The sequence below is a fragment of the Talpa occidentalis genome, unplaced genomic scaffold (assembly GCF_014898055.3).
Source record: "Talpa occidentalis isolate TD23 unplaced genomic scaffold, MPIMG_talOcc4v2.1 talOcc4.10, whole genome shotgun sequence".
NCBI lineage: Eukaryota > Metazoa > Chordata > Mammalia > Eulipotyphla > Talpidae > Talpa > Talpa occidentalis.
Genome location: NW_023600993.1, coordinates 85691350 through 85712366, shown reverse-complemented (window position 1 = coordinate 85712366; position 21017 = coordinate 85691350). Strand labels below are relative to the sequence as shown.

Below are 21017 nucleotides of genomic sequence, written 5' to 3'. Positions count from 1 at the left end.
TTTCTGAATTGAAGGGGATAAAGAGAAGCTGGAGGTGATTGAGTCCACGTGTGGAGGTGAGCGGGGTCTCTTGGTGAAGTAAGGAGACTGGAAAGGAAAGATATGATTGATTGCTCCTATTTGCATTGACTTCGGTATTTTACAATCCCTTATTGAATCTGATGAGGCAGCAAAAGACCAGGAGTATGAGGACCTCCACTTGGCCCTATCTTGTTGGTTGTTTGCTCTGTGATCTTGCACAAGTTCCTCCCCTTCCCCGAGTTTACCATTCGTGCAATGAAAAAGTGATTTTATTAATAAAGACCCGTAGGCACCTCCTAGTCTTTACTTAATGAGTCTTGCACTGCAGATATGGATGGAAACTTCTAGAGACAGGAAGTATGAAGACATAACTTTAGCGTTGGGAGAAAATCTAGAGAGGACCCTAGAGTTAGCTGAGAGGGCAGTCCTGTCCCCAGGAGCTTCTTAAACATCCGGGGCAAGTTTTTCCTGAGGACGAAGGGGAGAGGATTATTCAGACTTGGGGGACAGTTCCCAGGGGGAAAGGATGTCACCCGGAAAGAACCCGACTCCACTGGCTTTCCAAGTCGGTGGGTAAGAGGCTTGTACAGTCAGACCAAGGAGCGACTCCAACATGGGTCTAGCCCAATTCCTCTCGTTCTCACTCACTCTTTCCCGCTTGCGCCCCGCCCTAACCCCGGCTCCTCACTTGTCGCTCCGAGGTCCCACCCAGGTCTTTGCACAGCCCTGCCCCGTGTCCGTCACGCCCGGCACCGCCCCTTCTGCTTTTACTACACGGCCCCACCCCTTCCGCAAATAAGCCCCGCCCCTAACCCCCGGCAATGTCGACCAGGCCCTATCTGCGCCTTTGAAAACCTTGGCCCCGCCCCCATCGGGCGTGGCTCCGCCTCTCACGTTTACCCAAGTCGGCATAAGCTCCGCCCCCACCCTACAGACTCCTCCCCGAAGGCCCCGCCCCTCGACCGGCCTGTTTTTTACACCCCGCCTGGGCGGCTTCGCTGCTCGGAACTTGACAGGATGGGGCTTCCTGAGGAGCGTGGCCGGAGCGGCGGCGCCAGTGGGGCCCGAGTGGAGGCTACAGCCCGGAACCCGGCGCGGAGTTGGTCTCCACCGCCCGAGATCAGTCGTCTCGCGCACGTCTCCACGCTGCAGCGCTACCGGGAGCTGCACCGGCGCTCTGTGGAGGAGCCGCGGGGTGAGGCCGGGCCCGGGCGGGCCTGGGGGGGTGTCAGCGAGGAAAGAAGTACGGTCTCCAGGGGCGTGAGGAACTGGGGCATTCTGTGTGGAAACCGAGGTTCCGTGAAGAGATCGGGGTCCTCTAGGGGAGTGGGGGGTCCCTTGGGGAGTTAAGGGGTCTGTTAGGAGATGGGGATTCTGTGAGGGAAGAACTGCGGCTCGATGGGGAGTGGGAGAAGGTGGCAGGAGGAGTTGGGGGTTCTAAAGGAGAAGGAGTGGTCCGTGCGATGAGTGTTTCCTAGGAGATAGGAAGTTCCCTGGAAACTTGGGGGTTTCATGAGGAGATGGGGTTCGGTGCGGACAGCGAAAGTTTCACGGGAAGAGGAGAAGGGTTCCTAAGGTGAAAGGAGGGATTGTAAGGAGCTAGGGGGCGGCTTGAGGGAGGAGGGAGGAGCACCACGAGGAGAACTTTCTTGGCCGCTTTCATACCGTCTCTTCCTCCAGACACCTTTCACCTGTAAATTAGGTTCCCCAGTTGAGCAATGACTTGTCCGGTTCCTAATCTAGGGTCCTGCAAGTTAGTGCAAGAGTGCTGGAAATCCCCAGTTACCCAATATAAAATGAAACGAGTCACTAAAATGCGAATTTTTTAAAAATTGGGCTGGGATTGTAAAACTTAGAAATTTCGGGAATGAATATATATGAGGAAAATGTCCCGCCCTTGCCTTCAGTCTGGGTAAGGGATCAAACTGGGCTGGGAGACTGCATGATGTTTATCAGTGGGACAAGCACGGGCCATCAATCAAACCCAGAGAAATCTAGATTTAGATTCTGGCACTACCCCTCATTTATTGTGCAGACTTAGGCAGATTTTTACATCTGTCTGAGATTCCTTTTCTTCACCTGTAAGATAGGGATAATGATATTTGTCTCATAAAATTATATGAGGACTAGAGTGGGTAATGAGTAAAGGCACTATAGAGTACCTGTTATGCAGTAGGCATTTAAAAAATGAGGGTTAGTTTGCTAACAGTAAGGACAATGTGAATGAAGCAATTACTGAGTAATGCAAGACAGGATTGAATCAAGTGTAGTGTGGTTGGTTGCTGTAGGCAGTGGCCAAGTCTGAGTCCTCAAACCTCTTTTCACTTCTCTTTCCTTCTCGTTTTGTCCCATCATGAGTTCCTCTGTTTCCAGGGGGGAGCTATTATTGCCACAATAACGCCTAAGTATTTAGCCCTGTATCTAGGATCTCACTTAGCCTCTGACCCCAAGTTTACAGATCTGTAGACCACTTTATACACATACTTTGTTATATTCAAAATGACTCTGATTGAGATATACCAATTTTCCCTTCCAAACTTGCTTTTCTCCCTAATTTTCCAGTAAGTCAATGGCACTATACCAAACTGTAAATCTTTCGTTCATCTTCTTTTCTAATTAAATCTATCATCTATAGATAGATGTAATAAGGTGAGGAATTGGTGGTGTTCAGTGTGGGGTTCTGTAAAGAGATGGGGTTTTCTAGGGGAGTAGGGGTTCCCTTGGGAAGTTGAGGGGTCTGTGAGTACATGGAGATTTTGTGAGAGAATAAATTGATGTTCTTTGGGGAGATGGAAAAGGGACCACAGGAGGAGGAGGGGTCTATGCAAGGTTTCCCTAGGAACTAGGAGGTTTTATTTATTTTATGTAACTTATTTATTTATCGATTGAGTACTATTTACTAAGCACAAATCCTGTTTGATATGGTGTTATTGTCCCCATTTTGTAGATGAGGAGACTGAAGCTTAGAGAGGTTAACTAATTTGCCTAAAGTCATAAAACTTACTGGTGCATTGGGATTTGAGCCAAGGTAGTCTTGTCTGCAGAGCATAAGCTCCTATTAGCTTTACTATTCCTCTTCCCTCACCCCCAAATGTTCCTCAAAAATCTCTCATATACCTTTTCCTTTCTCTTCTACAGACCCCTTTAACTCAAGCAAACAACCTCATAATTGTTCTTTCTCCCCTAGTTTCACCCACTTTCTTTCTCTAGATTTATTGAAACAAAGACTAATATTTAGGGAAATGCCACTTTCATATGTCACTTCGAAAACTTTTAATAGTTCCCCATTTCCTACATCCTGCCAAGCTTTTAAGTTCTCTAAATAATCTAGCCTCACCCTACCTCTCTGTCCTTATCTCCTGTTAGTCTCTACCACACCTCTCATTCTACACAGGTCATTCTTATGTATGTTTGTATAAACAAAAGTCCCGTTTCCACCTCCTGCACTTTGCTGATATCCTTTAACTCCTCTATCCAGTCAAACCCCACCAATTCCTCAGAACATTTCCTGATTATTCTAGTCCGTGCTCACCATTTTTCTCTTGTGAACTTTTTCAGTATTTAGAATACTTAGAAACAACCAGATTTCAGTATCTCTACCCCCCCAAAAGAAAAGCACCAAAAAAACTCCCCAAACTAAGTGATCACAGCATTCAGTTTTCTTCACTTCTTCTTGATGGACATAAAGGTGGTTCACAAGCAGTTTTACTTAACATATGTCTACTATTATAACTTAAAAGTATTTTTGATTCCAGCAATTCCACTCCTAGGTATTTACCCAAATGACACAGAAGCAGTAATTCCAAAGGGCACCTGCACCCCTATGTTTATAGCAGAACTATTTACAATAGCTAAGCTATGGAAACAACCCAAATGCCCAAACATAGATGACTGGATCAAGAAGATGTGGTACATATACACAATGGAATATTACTCAGCAATCAAAAAAGATAAACACATGCAGTTTGCAGCAACATGGATGGAGCTAGAAGGGATCACGCTCAGCGAAATAAGTCAGAAAGAAAAAGAAAAATACCAGATGGTCTCACTCATAGCAGGAATTTAGAAAACCTAAATAAGGGACCAGGAAAAAGACTAATTAATACAAAGTAAAAATCAAAATCAACAAGCAACTATAAACCAGAGACACACTGGAGGGGGAGGGGCGGGGAGGGGTGCAATTGTATGGGGAATATAACCAAAATGAGAATGCATACATTGTGCAAAAAATGAAAAATGATATAAGAATTATATAAAAAAATTTTTCAAAAAAGCTAAAAAAAAGTATTTTTGATCATACACACATACTCAGTGTAGTGGAAACAGCATGGATTTTATAGAGTCAAATTTGTTTTTATATTCTTGTTACTAGCTGCATAGTCCTTGAGAGAGTAGCCTATACTTCCTGAGCTTCATTTTGCTCACCTATAAAATTAAGATAATTAAAATATACTTAATAGGGCCACATTATCATAAGGGTTAATGAGATTAGCCCAGTCCCTGGTATATTAGTAGCATTCACTAAAATACCAGTTTCCATTTGCTCTCTCTGTAATGGCTATTTAGGGTTTTTTTTATGGAGTGCTTTGCAAATTTGCATATCATCCTTGTGCAGAGCTCATTCTAGCCTCTGTATTGTTCTAATACTTGCTGCCAAAGCAAGTACTCAATGGCCATTGAGAATTCTATTGTATTCTACTAGTAATACCAGTATTACTAGTATTCATTTTTTTAGACTTTTGGGCTGTTTCCAGTTTTATTATTATAAATATCATTACCATAAATATCTCACTTTTTTCCCTTTGGGATTATTTTCTTCTGGACTCCCAAACTTGAATTAGCAGATGAAAGGGTATTATAAAAATTTTATGCATCTTGTCAAGCCTTGCCTTGCTATTTTTTTTTTTATAAAGATGGTTCTGTTTCTTTTCTTTTTTTCTTTTTTAAAATTTATTTATGCATACAACAGCTGGGGTACAGGCCAGAGATGTAGGAGGTGAAAGGATTCACCAGAGACAGAGTGGGGAACAGAACAGGCAGACTGACTGAAATACACTGCTGAGGGGAGCAGTGGGTAAGACAGAAGAGGTCTGCTGTGCCATGTGGTTTCTCCCTGGCAGGCCGGGGATTGAACTCGTGCTGCAGAGGCTGCGGATTTCTTCATAGTGTGATGCTTAACCCCATGCGCCACCAGGGAGGCCCCTGCCTTGCTATTCAGTAGGATTTCTTACAATGCCGTTACTATATAATGGCAAGTTGTAGATCATGTGATTTAACTTTCAATTACGTTCTATTTTGTACATTAAAAAACGTATCATGTGTTAGTCTTATCTTTCCAAATCAATTATATAAACTCTAAATTATGTAACCTTGAGCAAGTCTCTTTACCTCTATTTCTGAGTGTATCTCTCCCCTCTAACTCCTGAGAATTATCGAGACTATCCTAAATGCTCTGCAATTGCTTATTTTACCTGTTCAGTGCAGGCAGATTCTTCAAGACAAAATCTGTTCGTGTCCCTCTCCTGCTTACAATCCTACAGTGGCTTTTCATTGTTCTAGGATACATACCAACGTTCTTATCATGTCCAAGATTGCATGATCTGCTCAGTTTATGCATCAATTCCTATATTAATTACTGCTTTTCTTTCTCTTATTTTCAGTGCTTTCACTGCAGTGAGTTCTTAATATATTCCTTCCCATCCCCTATACTCTCCTTCCTGGTGGAGGAGTAGAGAAAAAAAATTCTATACATCTTTCAGATGTTAGCAAAAATGTCTTCCTCGGAGAAGTTCAAATCTTGACTTAGTAAATGTGTAATTTGGGCAAGTTATTTTGCCTCTCTGAGTTCTTATTTTCAAATCAATAAAATGAGAATGAAAATGATGCTTACCTTCTAGGATCGTGGTTAGGACTAAATGAGACAATATGTATAACAGCTTAAAGCCACTTTAGGCGCATAGCATATAGTAGTAGGAGAAAGAAGATACTCAACTAAATAATTGTTGAAAGTGAATGAAAAAAAATCAAGAGAAAGAGATTTTCTATAAGGGTCTGTGGGTAAAGGATTTCTTTCTTTTACTAATTCATTAAAAAATTTACTGAGGGTCTCCCTGGTAGCGCAGGGGCTAAAAGTCTCAGTGCTATCAAGCTATAGCCAGCCACTGTGGCTTAAGTTCCATCCCCAGTCAGGGAGCTAACCCACATGTCTTGCCTGCTGCTCCCCTCAGCAGTGTATTTCAGTCAATCTGCCTGTTCTGCTCCCCACTCTGTCTCTGGTGAATCCTCTTACTCCCCCCCCAACCTATGGTCTACACCCCAGTTCTTATATGCATAAATAAATAAAAATAAATCTTTTAAATAAATAAAATAAATTATTTACGGATTGTCTACAACATGCTAGGCATTATGATAGGCACTCAGTGGTTGTGATTTGAATAGATGGTACAAAATTAGTAGGATTAGTAGTTTTGAGGAATGAAGGAAGAAATTTGAGTCAAGATCCAGCCCATGGAAATACAGAGTGGTGGGTGATAAGAGATAAAGAGGAAGGACCAAAGTGGTGATGGGCACAAGAGTACAGGGCTAGGAAGTCGTGCCTTGGTCCTAATAAACCATATGAGGATAAAAATATCTGAGAAGCTTAATGCTGTCTTAACGCCCCTTTCTGTTGCAGAGTTTTGGGGAGAAATTGCCAAGGAATTTTACTGGAAGACCCCATGCTCTGGTCCATTCCTCCAGTACAACTTTGATGTGACTAAAGGGAAAATCTTCATAGAGTGGATGAAAGGAGCAACTACCAACATCTGCTACAATATACTGGATCGAAATGTCCACGAGAAAAAACTTGGAGATAAAGTTGCTTTCTACTGGTAAAAACATCTGTCTTATAGTCTGTGGCAAATAAGCTATCCCTTGTGTTTATATAGTGTATCATAGTTCACAAAATATTTTAAAATTCACTGATTCATTTATGTTTACAATAACCCACTAGAATAAGCAAAGCATCATTAACTTAATGAGTCAGGTAAGGTAAAATATCCCAAGGAAGTTAGATGATTTCCTTAAAATCTCATAACTACTATAGGACAGAACTGGCATTCAAAGCCAAGTGTCCTGACTTAAAGTTTTGTGTTCTTAGATGCAGAGAGGGTAAATGGAAGAGAATAAGACTGAGAGGCTTTCTTTCTCATTCTTGCTTTGTGAGGAAAACACATTGAAATTTTCACTACTGACCCCGCTGGTATCCTTATTACCTTCTATTGAGCTATGTGCCAGACACTGTATTCAAGTACTTAGCAAATATTATCTCATTTGATGTTCACAACAGACAAGAATGCACTATTTATTTTCCTTATTTTACATATGAGAAAACTGAAATTCTGAGGTATTATGTGCTTATCTGAAGTCATACAGGTAGCAAGAAACAGGACTGAGATTCATACCTGGGTAGTATAATTCTGGAGCTACAATGACGCTGTGCTATAACCCTCTCATTCCTTACATGAGCCTCTCAACAGCTTTCAAAATGTTTTCTTAGCTCCATTTTATAGAGGAAGAAATGAAGCAAAGAAGGGTTACATAATGAGTAGGTTTATAAGGTAACTTTTCTGTGCTTCATTTCTTCTTGTGTAAAATGGAGCTAAGAAAACCTAAGTTGTAGAGCGGGAATCAAACCCAAATGTGTCGGACTTCTTGCTTATAATACTAGGCCATGCTGCCTCCCTAGTGGGAACTCCCTAAGATTCCGCTCTCTTAGCAACATAGCTTATAGGATGTATTACTATAATGAACCCAAAGAGGATCTTGAAGTCCAATAATTGGGGTGTTGCTTCTTTTTTAAGTAAGCCAATAGGAGCAGCTTGGATATTTCATGGAAGAGTTTAACTCAGGCAAAAATTACCTAGTTCAACTTACTTAGTCCAAATTTGCTCACTTTGTGTGATCCATTAAGAAGAGCCCTAACGAGAGAGACAGGAAATTTAGGTTCTCATTCCAACTCTGCCAAAATGTCAGAGGCAAGGTATTTAACTCTCTGAGAGTCAGTTTCCTCTTCCATAAAATGGGAATAACAATTCCACTCTTATCTTTCTCATTAGTTTGATATGAGAATCAAATAAGATGATGTAAATGCATTCTTTTATTTGTTGTAAAGAAACTGCACAAATGTGAGTACATTGCCATTGCTCAATTTGGGGTCATTTTGCCACTGAAACTCAGTTTGTTATTCTGTTGAGGTTTTCTTTAGCTCCAGCCCTGGGGCTTTATGCTTGAGGTCCAGCTAACACTTGGGCCCAATTCCTAGGTTCCTTAGGGATCAGAAAACCTTTAAAGATCTGCGAAGGAGATGCTTCTGTCTGAATTTGTTCCCTGGTTTGAAATAATTAGGGGGCATGATGAAAGACAGAAAACACAGGCCAGAGTTTAACCACTGGATATTGCTCCAGAATCCTGAGGCCCTTCCTTCTAGTTCCCCTGCTATCAGCACCTGAACAGGCTTTAGAGGGTCTCGCTCTCCATTTGTAAAATGAGAGCAGACTAGATCAATGTTTTCCAGAGAATGTTCCAGGAACCACTAATTACTAGAGATATTAGCAGGGACTGAAACAAATGTATCTGGAAACACTACATAATAAATTGTCTCTGTGAGATTCCTACTGTATATTAGTTTAATCAAGACTAATACTATATATTAGTTAATCAAGTTCTATAGTAAAGATATTGGGTTGTCAGAAAATTCGTGAGGCATTTTTGCTTGAAAAACAGAAAAAAACATGTCATGAATTTTCTGACAACCTAATACTTAACATAGGATTTCTTTAACGTAGGGTTTTCTAAATTTGTACCCCAAACACTTTTCGGCATGGTATTAATATCACAAGAAAGTTTTCCATGGAATATCAATTTGGGAATCACTGTTAGATAATCTCTAAATTTACTTCAGTGCAAAACTCTATAACTCTGTAACAAAGTGTCTTCCTTCCATTTTTACACTGGTCACTCAACCAAGAATTTTTAAAGATATTGCATGCTCAGCCAGTCCTATGTTAGGTGAAATAATCCAAAAAGGAAATAGTGCTCTTACGAGAGAAAGGACTCTTGTTAGTCAGAATAGAACCATGTTAAGGAAGAGTTTGGCCTTTTACTTTTAAATTGACACATTATAAGTGTTCATGGAAAATAGTATTATTAGAATTTGAAGTGACTTTTTAGACTTCATCTTGGCCAACTTCCTTTACAGATGAGTAGATAAAAGGCCAGAGAAACTAAGTGATTTGCTTAAGGACTGTATACATGTTTAAAGACAGAACTGAGACTAAACTTTAGATATCTTTTTTCCTAATACTTTTTTCACTATATATTATTACTTCATTATTATAGCAGTTCAACATTTTCTGTGACAGCAAAAGTTTAACTTAGTTTGCTTAAAAATAACAGATAAAATATGTCATCTGGTTTAAGTGGTCCAGATTCTGGTCTCATGGAGTTTATATTCTCTTTGGAAAGGGCAAATAGGCCTATACAAAACAGTCAGAAAGAATCATGAGTCAAACTGCAAAGAACCACTTACAGAAATAGTTCAAAAAAGGGAGAAAAGATTGTAGGGTGGCAGTATAATGTAAAAATTAGAAGAATGGGTTTTGGTATCTAATTTGAGTCCTATATCTACCATTAACTAGTAGGGTTTATGCAGGAAATAATTTATTCATTCAATAAATTTTTATTGAGAACTTAGTATGTATCAAACACTATTCTGAACAAATAGAGTTCCTGCTCTTGTTGGAGGTTATATTCCAATTTGAGGAGATGGTAAATAATAAACAGGCCAATAAATATATTTTGTTATAGTGTTAAACGTTAATACTTAAGGTAGTGTTAAGTGTACAGAAAATAGAGAATAGCATAAGGGAAAAAAGAATGACGTTGAAGATTGGGCATTAATAAGGGAAGAACTCCCTGATAAAGGTGACATTTGAACAGAGATCTGAAGGAAATGGAATGTGCCTTACATATAGTTGGGGTGGGAAATATTCAAGGTAGCTGGAAAAAACAAGTGCAAAGGCCCTGAGGTAGGAGTGTAATGCTCTGTTTCAGTGGAGTGTGCTTTAAGAGTGTTTGAAGGCTACCTAGAAATTTAGGGGAGCTGAAGCCTTGTGAGATATAAAAAGTGAGAGTAGAAGGAATGAGGTCAATGGGATACTAGATCATGCAGAACCTTGGAAGTCAATGTAGACTTTGGGTTTTATTCACCTTGAAAGGGGTAACCACTCAGTAATCTTGGGCATAGATATGACAGTCATTTCACAGATTTCAAATATGCCATTTGTGTTCAGAATAGATCATAAATGGGCGAGGATACAAGGAGACTATTTAAGAGGCTGTTTTAGAAATCCAGGTGAGCAACGATGGTGATTTAGATTACGGTACAGCTAAGAGGTAGTTAGAAGTGGTCAAATCTGGATCTATTTTTGAGTGAAGAGCCCATGGAATGTGCTGACTTGGATTGGATTTGAGGAGAGAGGTGGGAAGGGGCAGGGGGAAACAAAGTCGATGAGATCCAGGAATGGAATATTTTGACTATTTCTGAATTCTTATGAAAAACATTTATGCCGGGGAATGATGAGGTCACATCCGGGGTTAGGAAGATTTATCTGGATGCATATGGGAGTGAGAGTGTAAAGCCAGAGTGCTGGAAGTCTGTTGTTCAGGTTGGAAAGGTGAGACAAATCCATGATCTTCTGATAAAAAGATTGTCCAGATGACATGGAAGAGCCAGAGCCTTAGAATATATTGTCCTAGCATTCATGGTCAGGGATCCTGTTACTTATCTAGAACCATGTCCTGGAGTTCATTTCAGTGATATATGAGAGAGGGGCTTTTTTATCCAATGGCTTCACCACAGTGTGTAGACTGATTAAAATATAGTTGGTAAGGAAGAACACTTATTTGAGAAAGAAGGTGGCCTCAGACCACTCTTCTCTCTGTGCCTTCATTTTGTGAGAGGTCGGAGATGCATGTGAATTATTCTGCAAGAACCCTTCTGTCTCTGATATTTCAGAATTCTATGATTGTTTCTGAAGAGGAAGTGGTTTGTAAAAGTTCTGTTGCAACCTGTGGTGACTCTGTGTTGACTCAGCAGGCAGTCTGGCTTCTGTTGAGATGGTTAGAAAAAAGGGAGAATTTTAAAAGGTTTAGGGTGAAGGCACTGAGGAAAGGACTCTGGTCCCCTTGCCTGGGGTCCCTATGGGCAGAGTAAACACTTCAGGGGAGTGTGGGATATGTAGGGAAATAACTGTTACTGGGAACAGTCTTCCTCTGCTTGAATCAGGTGGGCAGACCAGAGGACTGAAGGATTTTATGTTTAAAGTATCAATAGATGTATAATCTTCTCTCCCTTCTCCCTGAGCTTCATGACCTTTGATGCCTTAAAGAACCCCTCCCTAAAATGGTAAAAATGAGAGTTAGTCTAATGCTGTGTAAGTCACTAGTCACTTTTCTGAAAAAAGTGGGAGATAAATAATAACTGTATAATGATGATTGTTGTATGTTTATTACGCCATATACTAATATATTATTATATATACTAACATATATGATGATAAATGTATAGTAAATGGAAACTATCCAAAGGCCTAATGCAGTGTCCTGAGCTCTATGTCAGCACCTGAGTTTGTGTCGGGACTGACTCCTTATACCAATGTATTCAACAAATATTTAATGAGGAGAATGACTTTAGATAATGCCCTTTACTGAGCCTTTTTCCCCCCACCTTTAAACTGTTGTGGGTAAACAGGGTACTTGCTAAAGTTACTTCTGACACTGACCGTCAGAATTTCTGTCATAAATGTAGGGAATGCGTTGCCAAGGCAGCTGGGAGTGGGGCTGCCGGGAGAAGGGGGGCCCTGTATTGTTGGCACATGGGTTCTTGTTTTGAAGTAGCCTCACATTTGCAAAGTAAATACAAAAGGCAGGGAGCTGAGGCTAAGCCTTCGCCTTTTCTTGGATTTGGTATGGTTGTAGAGAAAGACTGTTCCCAGCAACAGTTATTTCCCCAAACACCCTCTCTTAACTTAAGGTGTTCATTCTTACAGCAAGAGTATTGCCCCTAGTTAAGGGGACCAGAAACCCTTCCTCAGCAACTTTACCCCAAAGAAATTGGGCATTGCTAATGATCCTGTATCTGACACCTTGAACCTCCATCTGAAAAATTAAGGCTGTGAGATCCAGTCCTTTGAGTCCTTTGGCTCACTTTTTTTTTTTTTTTAAGATTTATTATTTATGCATACAAGAGCTGGGGCAAAGGCCAGAGGTGCGGGGGGTGAGAGGATTCACCAGACAGAGTGGGGAACAGAACAGGTGGATCTACTGAAATACACTGCTGAGGGGAGCAGCGGGTGAGACAGGAGAGGTCTGCTGCACCTTGTGGGTTAGCTTCCTGGCCAGGGATTGAACTGGTGCTGCAGTGGCTGTGGATAGCTTCATAGAGCTGAGACTTAACCCCTTGCGCCACCAGAGGGGCCCTGTCGTTGTTTTTTAATCTAGGTATGGTTTATAGCACTTGACAGATGAGGAACTTGAGGCTCAGAGAGCAGAAGTGACTTGGCCAGAGCCACACAGCAGTTGTAATTTGTTTTGGACAAAAGAATATGGTGTTGTAGACATTCTGCTTCTACTTACACAGCCTTAGCTTTTTTGACAATTTCTCATTTTGAGGTCTCAAAGAACTAACATTTAACTCATTCATTTCTCATACTTTCTTAGCTCATTCATCTATTTATTGTTAAACACTTAAAAAAAAAAAATCCACTGAAGTGCCTCCCTGGTGGGGCAGGGGTTAGTCTCGGCACTATCAAGCTTTGCCAGTCACTGCAGCATGAGTTCACTTCCTAGCCAGGGAGCAACTCACATGGTACAGCAGACCTCTCCTGTCTTACTTGCTGCTCCCCTCAGTAGTGTACTTCAGTAGATCCACCTGTTCTGCTCCCCATTCTGTCTCTGGTGAATCCTCTTACCCCCTACACCTCTAGCCTAGACCCCAGTTCCTGTGTGCATAAATAAAACAAATCTTTAAAGAGAGAGAGAGAGAGAGAAAGAGAGAGAGAGAGAGAGAAATCTACTGAATATCTACTATATATAGCCTGTATATTACCTTGAGAATTGGTTTTGGGGGCAAGGAACAAGCAAGGGGACTAGTAAGGCAGCTGACAATAGTTTAGGCAGGTACTGAAAAGGGGTCATGAAAAGCAGTCAGATTTTGAAATATTTTGAAGCTTGAGCCAATAGGTTTTGCTAATAAACTTGATGTGGAATATAAAGGGATGGGGCCAAAGGGTGTTTTTTTTTTTTGTCTGAGCAACTGGCAAAATAGAATTTCTATTAGTTGAGATGAAGAAGAAGCAGAGTAGAAGCTTTGGGGAAGGATCAGGAATTTGTGTTTCGTATACAGAGTTATAAAATTGTTCCTGTGACCAGTGCTAGGGAGTCAATGAAGAGCTTCAGTAGAGCTTTGGCATATCAGTGTTACATTTTGAAAAGATCACCTTCTTGATCATGTATATATTAACATAAACAAAAAGCCTAGCCTGAGGGTCTCCTGGCAGAAGTCCTAACCCTGCTTTGTAACTTTTGGCAAGTGATAACATCTTTCTGAGCCTCAGTTTCCTGATTCAAATGGGGATAGCAAGTTTTGTCCTGGATTGGGCAAGGATTGGCTGAGATGATGGATGAAAACACACACAAAAGATTTGTTGCTATGAGGTGGTGCTAATATTCACATATATCACAAATGTCCACTGACATTGTTAAGCAGACTGGTAGCGACATGTGACTTTTATGTCATTCCAAAGTGCCCTTCTTTCCTCTGATAAACGCTAAACCTCCTTATGCAAACTTGGCTCAAAGTCTCCCATTTCTAAGAAGTGTCTCATGATTTACAATACTTAGAGTTATTTCTTTTGTCATTCCTCTGGTGATTTCCTACTCCTGCATTTTCTTATTTTCCTTGATCACTATTTCCCAGGATCATTGTTAGGTGATAGATAGTTTAGATTATTCCAAATATTTTCAGTTTATGAAAGTAAAAACTAGCCTTTCTCTCACTTCAGTGATTTTTAAGCAGTTGGCACTAATTGTCAGGTGACACCTCTGGTAAAGATTGTTCATTTCCATAACTCTACAGCTTAGGACTTTATTTTTATTTTTTTTTAAAGATTTATTTTTTTATTTATACAAGAGCTGGGGTACAGGCCAGAGTCACGGAAGGGTGAGAGGATTCACCAGAGACAGAGCAGGGAGCAGAACAGGCAGACAGACCGAAAGCACCGCTGAGGGGAGCAGCAGGCGAGACAGGAGAGGTCTGCCCCACCATGTGGGATTCTCCCTGGCCACCTGGGAATTGAGCCAGCGCCGTGGAGTCTGCGGACAGCTTCACAGCGCAGCGCTCCCCGGCTGTGCCACCAGGGAGGCCCTACAGCTTAGTACTTTAATAGGTAAAAAGTTTTGAACTGAACTTAGTTTACGAGTCTCTCTTGCCTTTTTTTTTTTTTTTTTTTTTTTTTAACCTACAAAGTAAAACTTAAACTAAGCACTTGGGACTCTATATATGAGTCCTCCCTGGTCTATATTATCAATCTTTGATTTTAAAGTCTTAAAACTCTTTAAGTTTATAGAAAAGTTGCAAGTTCAGCTCCTTATCAGTTATTAGGACCTAATTTAGGGGCAGACCAGCAAGAGGAACCAACATGTTTATGGCTTGGATTTTTAAAAATTGTCGCAAAACCTATGTGACCCTGGGAAGACCCTTCAGGTAATTCCACCTCAAAAGCTGAAGGCCAAATATGGACTTGGAACAAGCATGAAGTCTGGTGGGCAATCGTACCCTAGCAAGGATTCTTAAGGCAGCCTAGTTACTGTGAGTGGATACCTCTGTTTATTTTTTTTTAAGATTTATTTATTTATGCATACAAGAGCTGGGGTACAGGCCAGAGCTGTGGGGGGGGGGTGAGAGGATTCACCAGACAGAGTGGGGAACAGAACAGGCAGATTGACTGTAGTACACTGCTGAGGGGAGCAGTGGGAGAGTCAGAGAGGTCTGCTGCACCATGTGGGTTGCTCCCTGGCCGGCGGGGGATCGAACTTGTGTTGCAGTGGCTGTGGACAACTTCATAGGTTGTCTTGTGACACCAGGGAGGCCCCCTACCTCTGTTTAGAGGCAACGTATTGTTGCAGTAACACATCTGCATCCAGGTGTTGATGAGGGCAAGATGAAACTGGATTACATCATGGCCTGAAGATTGAGGGTTTTTGGAGAAATCATCAAGCTTGGTTTGATCCAATCCATCGACCATGCCTGAATGCTGAACTACAAGTTCCATACCAGGTCTGCAAGAGGATAGTGGACCCTGCATCCTTTATTGTTTACAAGGACTCTGAGAAGCACATTTATTAACTTCTCCCTCTGCTCTCCATACAAGGAAGCCTGGTGAAGATAAAGCACAGCAAGGACAGCCAGGGTGGGACTGAAATTGGCAATGAAGAGGAGGATTAAGCCCACTCAGTCCCTCCTGGACTGGTGGATGGTCTAATTTTCTAGTCAGATAATATAAAATTGTTAAAACTTACAAAAGAAGGGAAAAAAAGGCAAGTTGCAAATACCATTAACCCTCTGAACCATTTGATGATGGTTCAACCACTATGAGGCAGACCCCTGAATACTATAATATGCATTTTCAACAAACAAGCACTTTCTCCTAGATAACCACAATACAAGTATCAAAATTAGTTAATCAGTACTGATAACCATTACCATCTAATCCTAAGACTTCATAGAAGTTTTGTTAATTGTCCCAATAATGCCCAGTTCAGAATCATATGACATGTAGTTGTCACACCTTTTTAGTTTCCTTCAGTGTAGAATAGCACCCCAGTCCTTACTCGATTTTCATAGCCTTGACATTATATCTTTTCTATCTTAAAACCAAACAAAATGCAGCTTATAGAATACACTGACTTGGTTGTTATTTCATGTTATACCATGATTGAGACTTTTTAAAATTTCATGTTCAGAATTTTTACAGAACCTTAGACACAGGACAGCTTCAGACATTAGTATCTCTTTGGGATATAGCTTTCATCTAGGGTTCTAAGGTCTGGTTTGTTTATTAAAAGCCTTCTGGTTTTACTAGCTGGGAAATCATTGTTTCATTTTAGTAAAAGAAATAAGACCCTGAAGCTATTCGCCCAAGAACACATAATATAGGGCTGTCTTTGCAGGAAACATTTCTATAGCATATCAACATCTACATTTCTGAGGGGTTTTGACTAGAGGCCCATTTTTGAAAGCAGTATTTGTTTCTTTTGATCATGCAAGGACTGATCACAAAAATCTACAAAGAGCTGATGAGACTTAACAAAAACAAAGAAAATAATCCAACCAAAAAAGGGGCAGAAGAGCTAAAAAGAAACTTCTCCAAAGAGGTGCAGGGCCTCCCTGGTGGTGCAGCGGTTGAGCACTGGGTTGCAAAGCTCCCCGCAGCCTCTGCAACGCCGGTTCGATCCCCGGCCACCAGGCCAGAGTCCCATATGGCAGGAAGACCTCTCCTGCTGCCCGCTGCTCCCCTCAGCAGTGTACTCTGCCAGTCAACCTGCTCTGCTCTGCTCTGCTCTCTGCTCTGGCTCTGGTGAATTCTCTCCCCCTCCTGTGCTTCTGACTATACCCAGTGTTTGTATAAATAAAATAAAATCTAAAAAAAAAAAAAAAAAAAAGCATTTAAAAAAAAGAAGGAAATGCAAATGGCTAACAGACATATGAAAAATGTTCGGGCCTCCCCGGTGGCGCAGCAGTTGAGCGCTGGGTTGCGAAGCTGCCCGCGGCCTCTGTGGTGCCGGTTCGATCCCCGGCTGCTCCCCGGCCACCGGAGGAGGGTCCCGCATGGCGCGCAGACCTCTCCTGCCGCCCGCTGCTCCCCTCAGCAGTGTACTTCGGTCCTTCTGCCTGCTCTGCTCCCCGCTCTGGCTCTGGTGAATTCTCTCACCCTCCCGTGCTTCTGACTGTACCCAGTGCATGTATAAACAAAAACAAAACAAACAAATAAATAAAAATAAAAACATGCCTCTATAAAAAAAAAATTAGTTCAAAATCATTTAAAAAAAAAATGTTCAACATCACTTGTAATCAGGGAAATGCAAATCTAAACTACTATGAGATACCATCTTACACCAGTGAGAATGGCACATATTAAAAAAACTAGCAACAACAAATGTTGGCGAGGATGTGGAGAAAAAGGAACTCTCCTGCACTGCTGGTGGGAGTGCAAACTGGTCCAACCACTCTGGAGAGCTGTGTGGAGATTTCTTGACCTACTAAACATAGAGCTTCCATATGATCCAGCAATTCCACTCCTAGGTATTTACCCAAATGGCACAGAAACAGTAATTCCAAAGGGCACCTGCACCCCTATGTTTATAGCAGCACTGTTTACAATAGCTAAGCTATGGAAACAACCCAAATGCCCAAAAATAGATGACTGGATCAAGAAGATGTGGTACATATACACCATGGAATATTACTCAGCAATCAAAAAAGATAAACACATGCAGTTTGCAGCAACATGGATGGAGCTAGAAGGGATCATGCTCAGCGAAATAAGCCAGAAAGAAAAAGAAAAATACCAGATGGTCTCACTCAGAGCAGGAATTTAGAAAACCTAAATAAGGGACCAGGAAAAAGACTAATTAATACAAAGTAAAAATCAAAATCAACAAGCAACTATAAACCAGAGACACACTATGGGGAGGGAGAGAGGAACAGGGAGTGGAAGGACTAGGGTCAAAATAAGGGGGAGTGCAATTGTATGGGGAATATAACCAAAATGAAAATGCATACATTGTGCAAAAATGAAAAATGATGTAAGAATTATATAAAATAAAATATTTTTTAAAAAGCAAACATTGTTTAAAAACCAACAATGATGTAATATATAAATAAAACATAAATAAATAAAATTAAAAAATAAAAAATAAAAAAACAACAACAAATAAATGTATGAAAATCTACCCAAATGAACCACCATACAAGCCTCTCTTTCTCTTTTTTAAAAAGATTTATTTATTTATGCATACAAGAACTGGGGTGTAAGCCAGAGGTGTGGGAGGTGAGAGGATACCCCAGAGAGAGTGGGGAGCAGAACAGGCAGATGTACCAAAATATACTGCTGAAGGGAGGAGCGGGCAAGACAGGAGAGGTCTGCTGTGCCATGTGGGCTGCTCTCTGGCAGGCTGGGGATCGAACTCGTGCTTTAGTGGCTGGCAGTAGCTTAATAGTGCTGTTTTTAACCCCTGCATCACCAGGGAGGCCCCTCTCCCTTGTTGAATTTTAGTTTCAGATACTCTTGAGAATGACTGTCTTCCTTATTTGAGGTAGTCTAAATTGCCATGTATATATTTTTAAAGATTTGCTTTTATTTATACATAGAAGAATTGGGGTGTAGGCCATAGGTGTGGGGTGGGGGTGGTGGTGAGAGGATTCACCAGAGACTGAGTGGGGAGCAGAACAGGTGGATCTACTGAAATACACTGCTGAGGGAGCAGCAGGAGAGACATGAGAGGTCTGCTATGCCGTGTGGATTAGCTCCCTGGCCAGGGATTGAATTCATGCCATAGTGGCTGGTGAGAGCTTGATACTTGCTGAGACTTTAACCCATGCACCACCAGGGAGGCCCCTAAACTGCCATATATTTAAATCAGAGAATCCTAAATGTGACATCTCAAACTGACAAAAACTTTATTTGTATGGATAGCCAAGCTCTTGAGACAATCTACCAGCTTCTAGCAGCAGGCTATAAAAAAAATAATTTTAAGGATATTTACAGATATTTACCAGGCACTCTTCTAAGGTAGAACAATAAATAAGATATACAAAAATATGAAATAAACAAGAGCAATAAACAAGAGAAATCTGATTCTTTCCTTATGGAGTTGGCAATCTAATGGGGGCAAAATTTTTGCTTGTGACCTGGAATTTTATTTAGGAAGGAAATGTTGGGGACAGTACGTTTTTCTTTATTTCTGGGGAGGGGGAAATGGAGAGAGGTGGGAGGAAAGGGAACAGGATGCATGTCTTCAGGAGCAAATAGAGCTGCAGGTGCTCCTGTGACACTTGGGCACTGCCAAGGACTGTGAAGATAGATGTGTGGGTTTCTCTTGCCTGAGGATTTGGATCTTTCAAGAAGTCTCAGGATAATGAAGAGATCCTGGTAGGAATGACCTTGACACAGGCTAGAGCTCGAAGTGGAAGGGATCCTTCTCCTCTGCTTCTCACAGTGTTCCTGGAGATTCTTAGGAGAGAGGCTTTTTCATGTTCTTGTAGGTTTACTTCAAATTGGTGTCGTGGAACAAGCACTAGCCTACAAGTCAGAAGCCTGGGAACTAGTTACAGATTTGTTTGAATGTATGTTTTCAATTTTTTTCTTTTAATTTTATTTTTATATTCCCCATACAATTGCACCCCGCTTATTTTGACCCCAACCCTCCTTTCCCCGCCCCCCCCACCATAGTGTGTCTCTGGTTCGTAGTTGTTTGTTGATTTTGATATTTTCTTTCTTATAGTTATTCTTTTCCTGGTCCCTTATTTACGTTTTATAGATTCCTGCTATGAGTGAGACCATCCGGTATTTTTCTTTTTCTTTCTGGCTTCTTTCGCTGAGCATGATCCCTTCCAGCTCCATCCATGTTGCTGCAAATTGCATGTGTTTATCTTTTTTGAATGCTGAGTGATATTCCACTGTGTATGTGCACCACATCTTCTTGATCCAGTCATCTATTAAAAATATGGAATGCTTCACGAATTTGCGTGTCATCCTTGCGCAGGGGCCATGCTAATCTTCTCTGTATGGTTCCAATTTTAGTATATGTGCTGCCAAAGCGAGCACTGTTTTCAATTTTCATAGATGACGACAGATATACTGAAACCTATCCTTTGTGAATTTTGACCCCATAGGTCTCAGGGTTCCTGTTCTTCACCTGGATTTTCTTCCATTTGCTAATTTTGGCTTTGGAAACAACATTCCCTCCCCTTTTGTTGGAGGCTGTGTCATTAGAAGGAGAGAACCCTGAACTAGAGACATCTAGATTCTAGCACTAACCACATGTGACTGTTAATATTTAAAATAATTAAAATTTAATAAAATTCAAAGTTCAGTGTTTCAGCCACATTTCAAGTGTTCAATAGTTATGTGTGGCTAGCAGCTACCATATTGGACAGCACTACTTTAGAATAATGCTGCTACTGATATGCTCCGGAACCTCAAGGGCATAGTTTTCCATCTCTGTGCATTAGGTTTCTCATCTGTAAATAAAGGTGGTAAATATCAAAAGCCCTATCCTTCGCTGACATTGTTGGTGATTTGTGATTCAGTCTTTGGGGTGTGCCTCCTTCCAACTCCTCCTTCGGTCCTTCTCCATTCTCGTTGTTGCCTGGGCAGGAGTACCCAGAGGTAACATTAGCCTGCTAATTGGTCAAGTTATTTGTTTTGGTCAAGTTAATTGCTCCCACTCCCTGCTCCCTAGTGAAAGGGAAAGTGACTTGAGGGTATACTTACATCTCAGTGCCTCATATTTGTGTAATCCTTTATGGATCATAGAACTCCTTCACACTGTTTCTTCATTTTACAGAATCAAAGCAACTTGAAGTTGGGAGGGCCTTAAAGGCCACCTCAGACTTCAGTGAACATGAATCACATGGTGTGATATTGTGATTTATAATAAGAAATACATAGTCTTAATCCCTGATTCTGGCACAAAATTCCTAGAGCTTGAAATTTCCTACATGATGAGAGCATGAAGTCATCTTTCATTATGTTAATGAGGTAGCTTTTAGAAACACTTAAGGATGGGACATGTTGCCAGAGGAGCCAACCCTGTGATAGAGAATTCAGTTTCATCTCCCCAACTTCCAGGAAGGTGAGAGGGGCCTGGTGGTTGGTGCAATTGCCAATTGTCAG

The 21017-nt window shown here is 41.2% G+C and overlaps 1 protein-coding gene and 1 non-coding gene across 3 annotated transcripts in view; one reads left to right on the top strand and one right to left on the bottom strand.

The window, feature by feature from the left end:
• Positions 1–994: 994 nt before the first annotated feature.
• The window catches only part of ACSS2 (acyl-CoA synthetase short chain family member 2), a 42263-nt gene continuing 22240 nt past the window's right edge, over positions 995–21017 (top strand). Inside the window, exons 1-2 of one of the 2 annotated variants that reach the window (XM_037496457.2) lie at positions 995–1216; positions 6695–6890. In XM_037496457.2, coding sequence (XP_037352354.1) covers positions 1039–1216; positions 6695–6890 — 374 coding nt within the window. In that variant the 5' untranslated portion in view covers positions 995–1038. Of the gene's footprint in view, positions 1217–1450; positions 1598–6694; positions 6891–21017 lie in introns of those variants that run through there. The other variant, XM_054696919.1, reaches the window with a different exon arrangement.
• Positions 19840–19946, bottom strand: LOC119237801 (U6 spliceosomal RNA). The gene has a single exon (XR_005123436.1). It is a non-coding gene; the product is annotated as a U6 spliceosomal RNA (small nuclear RNA).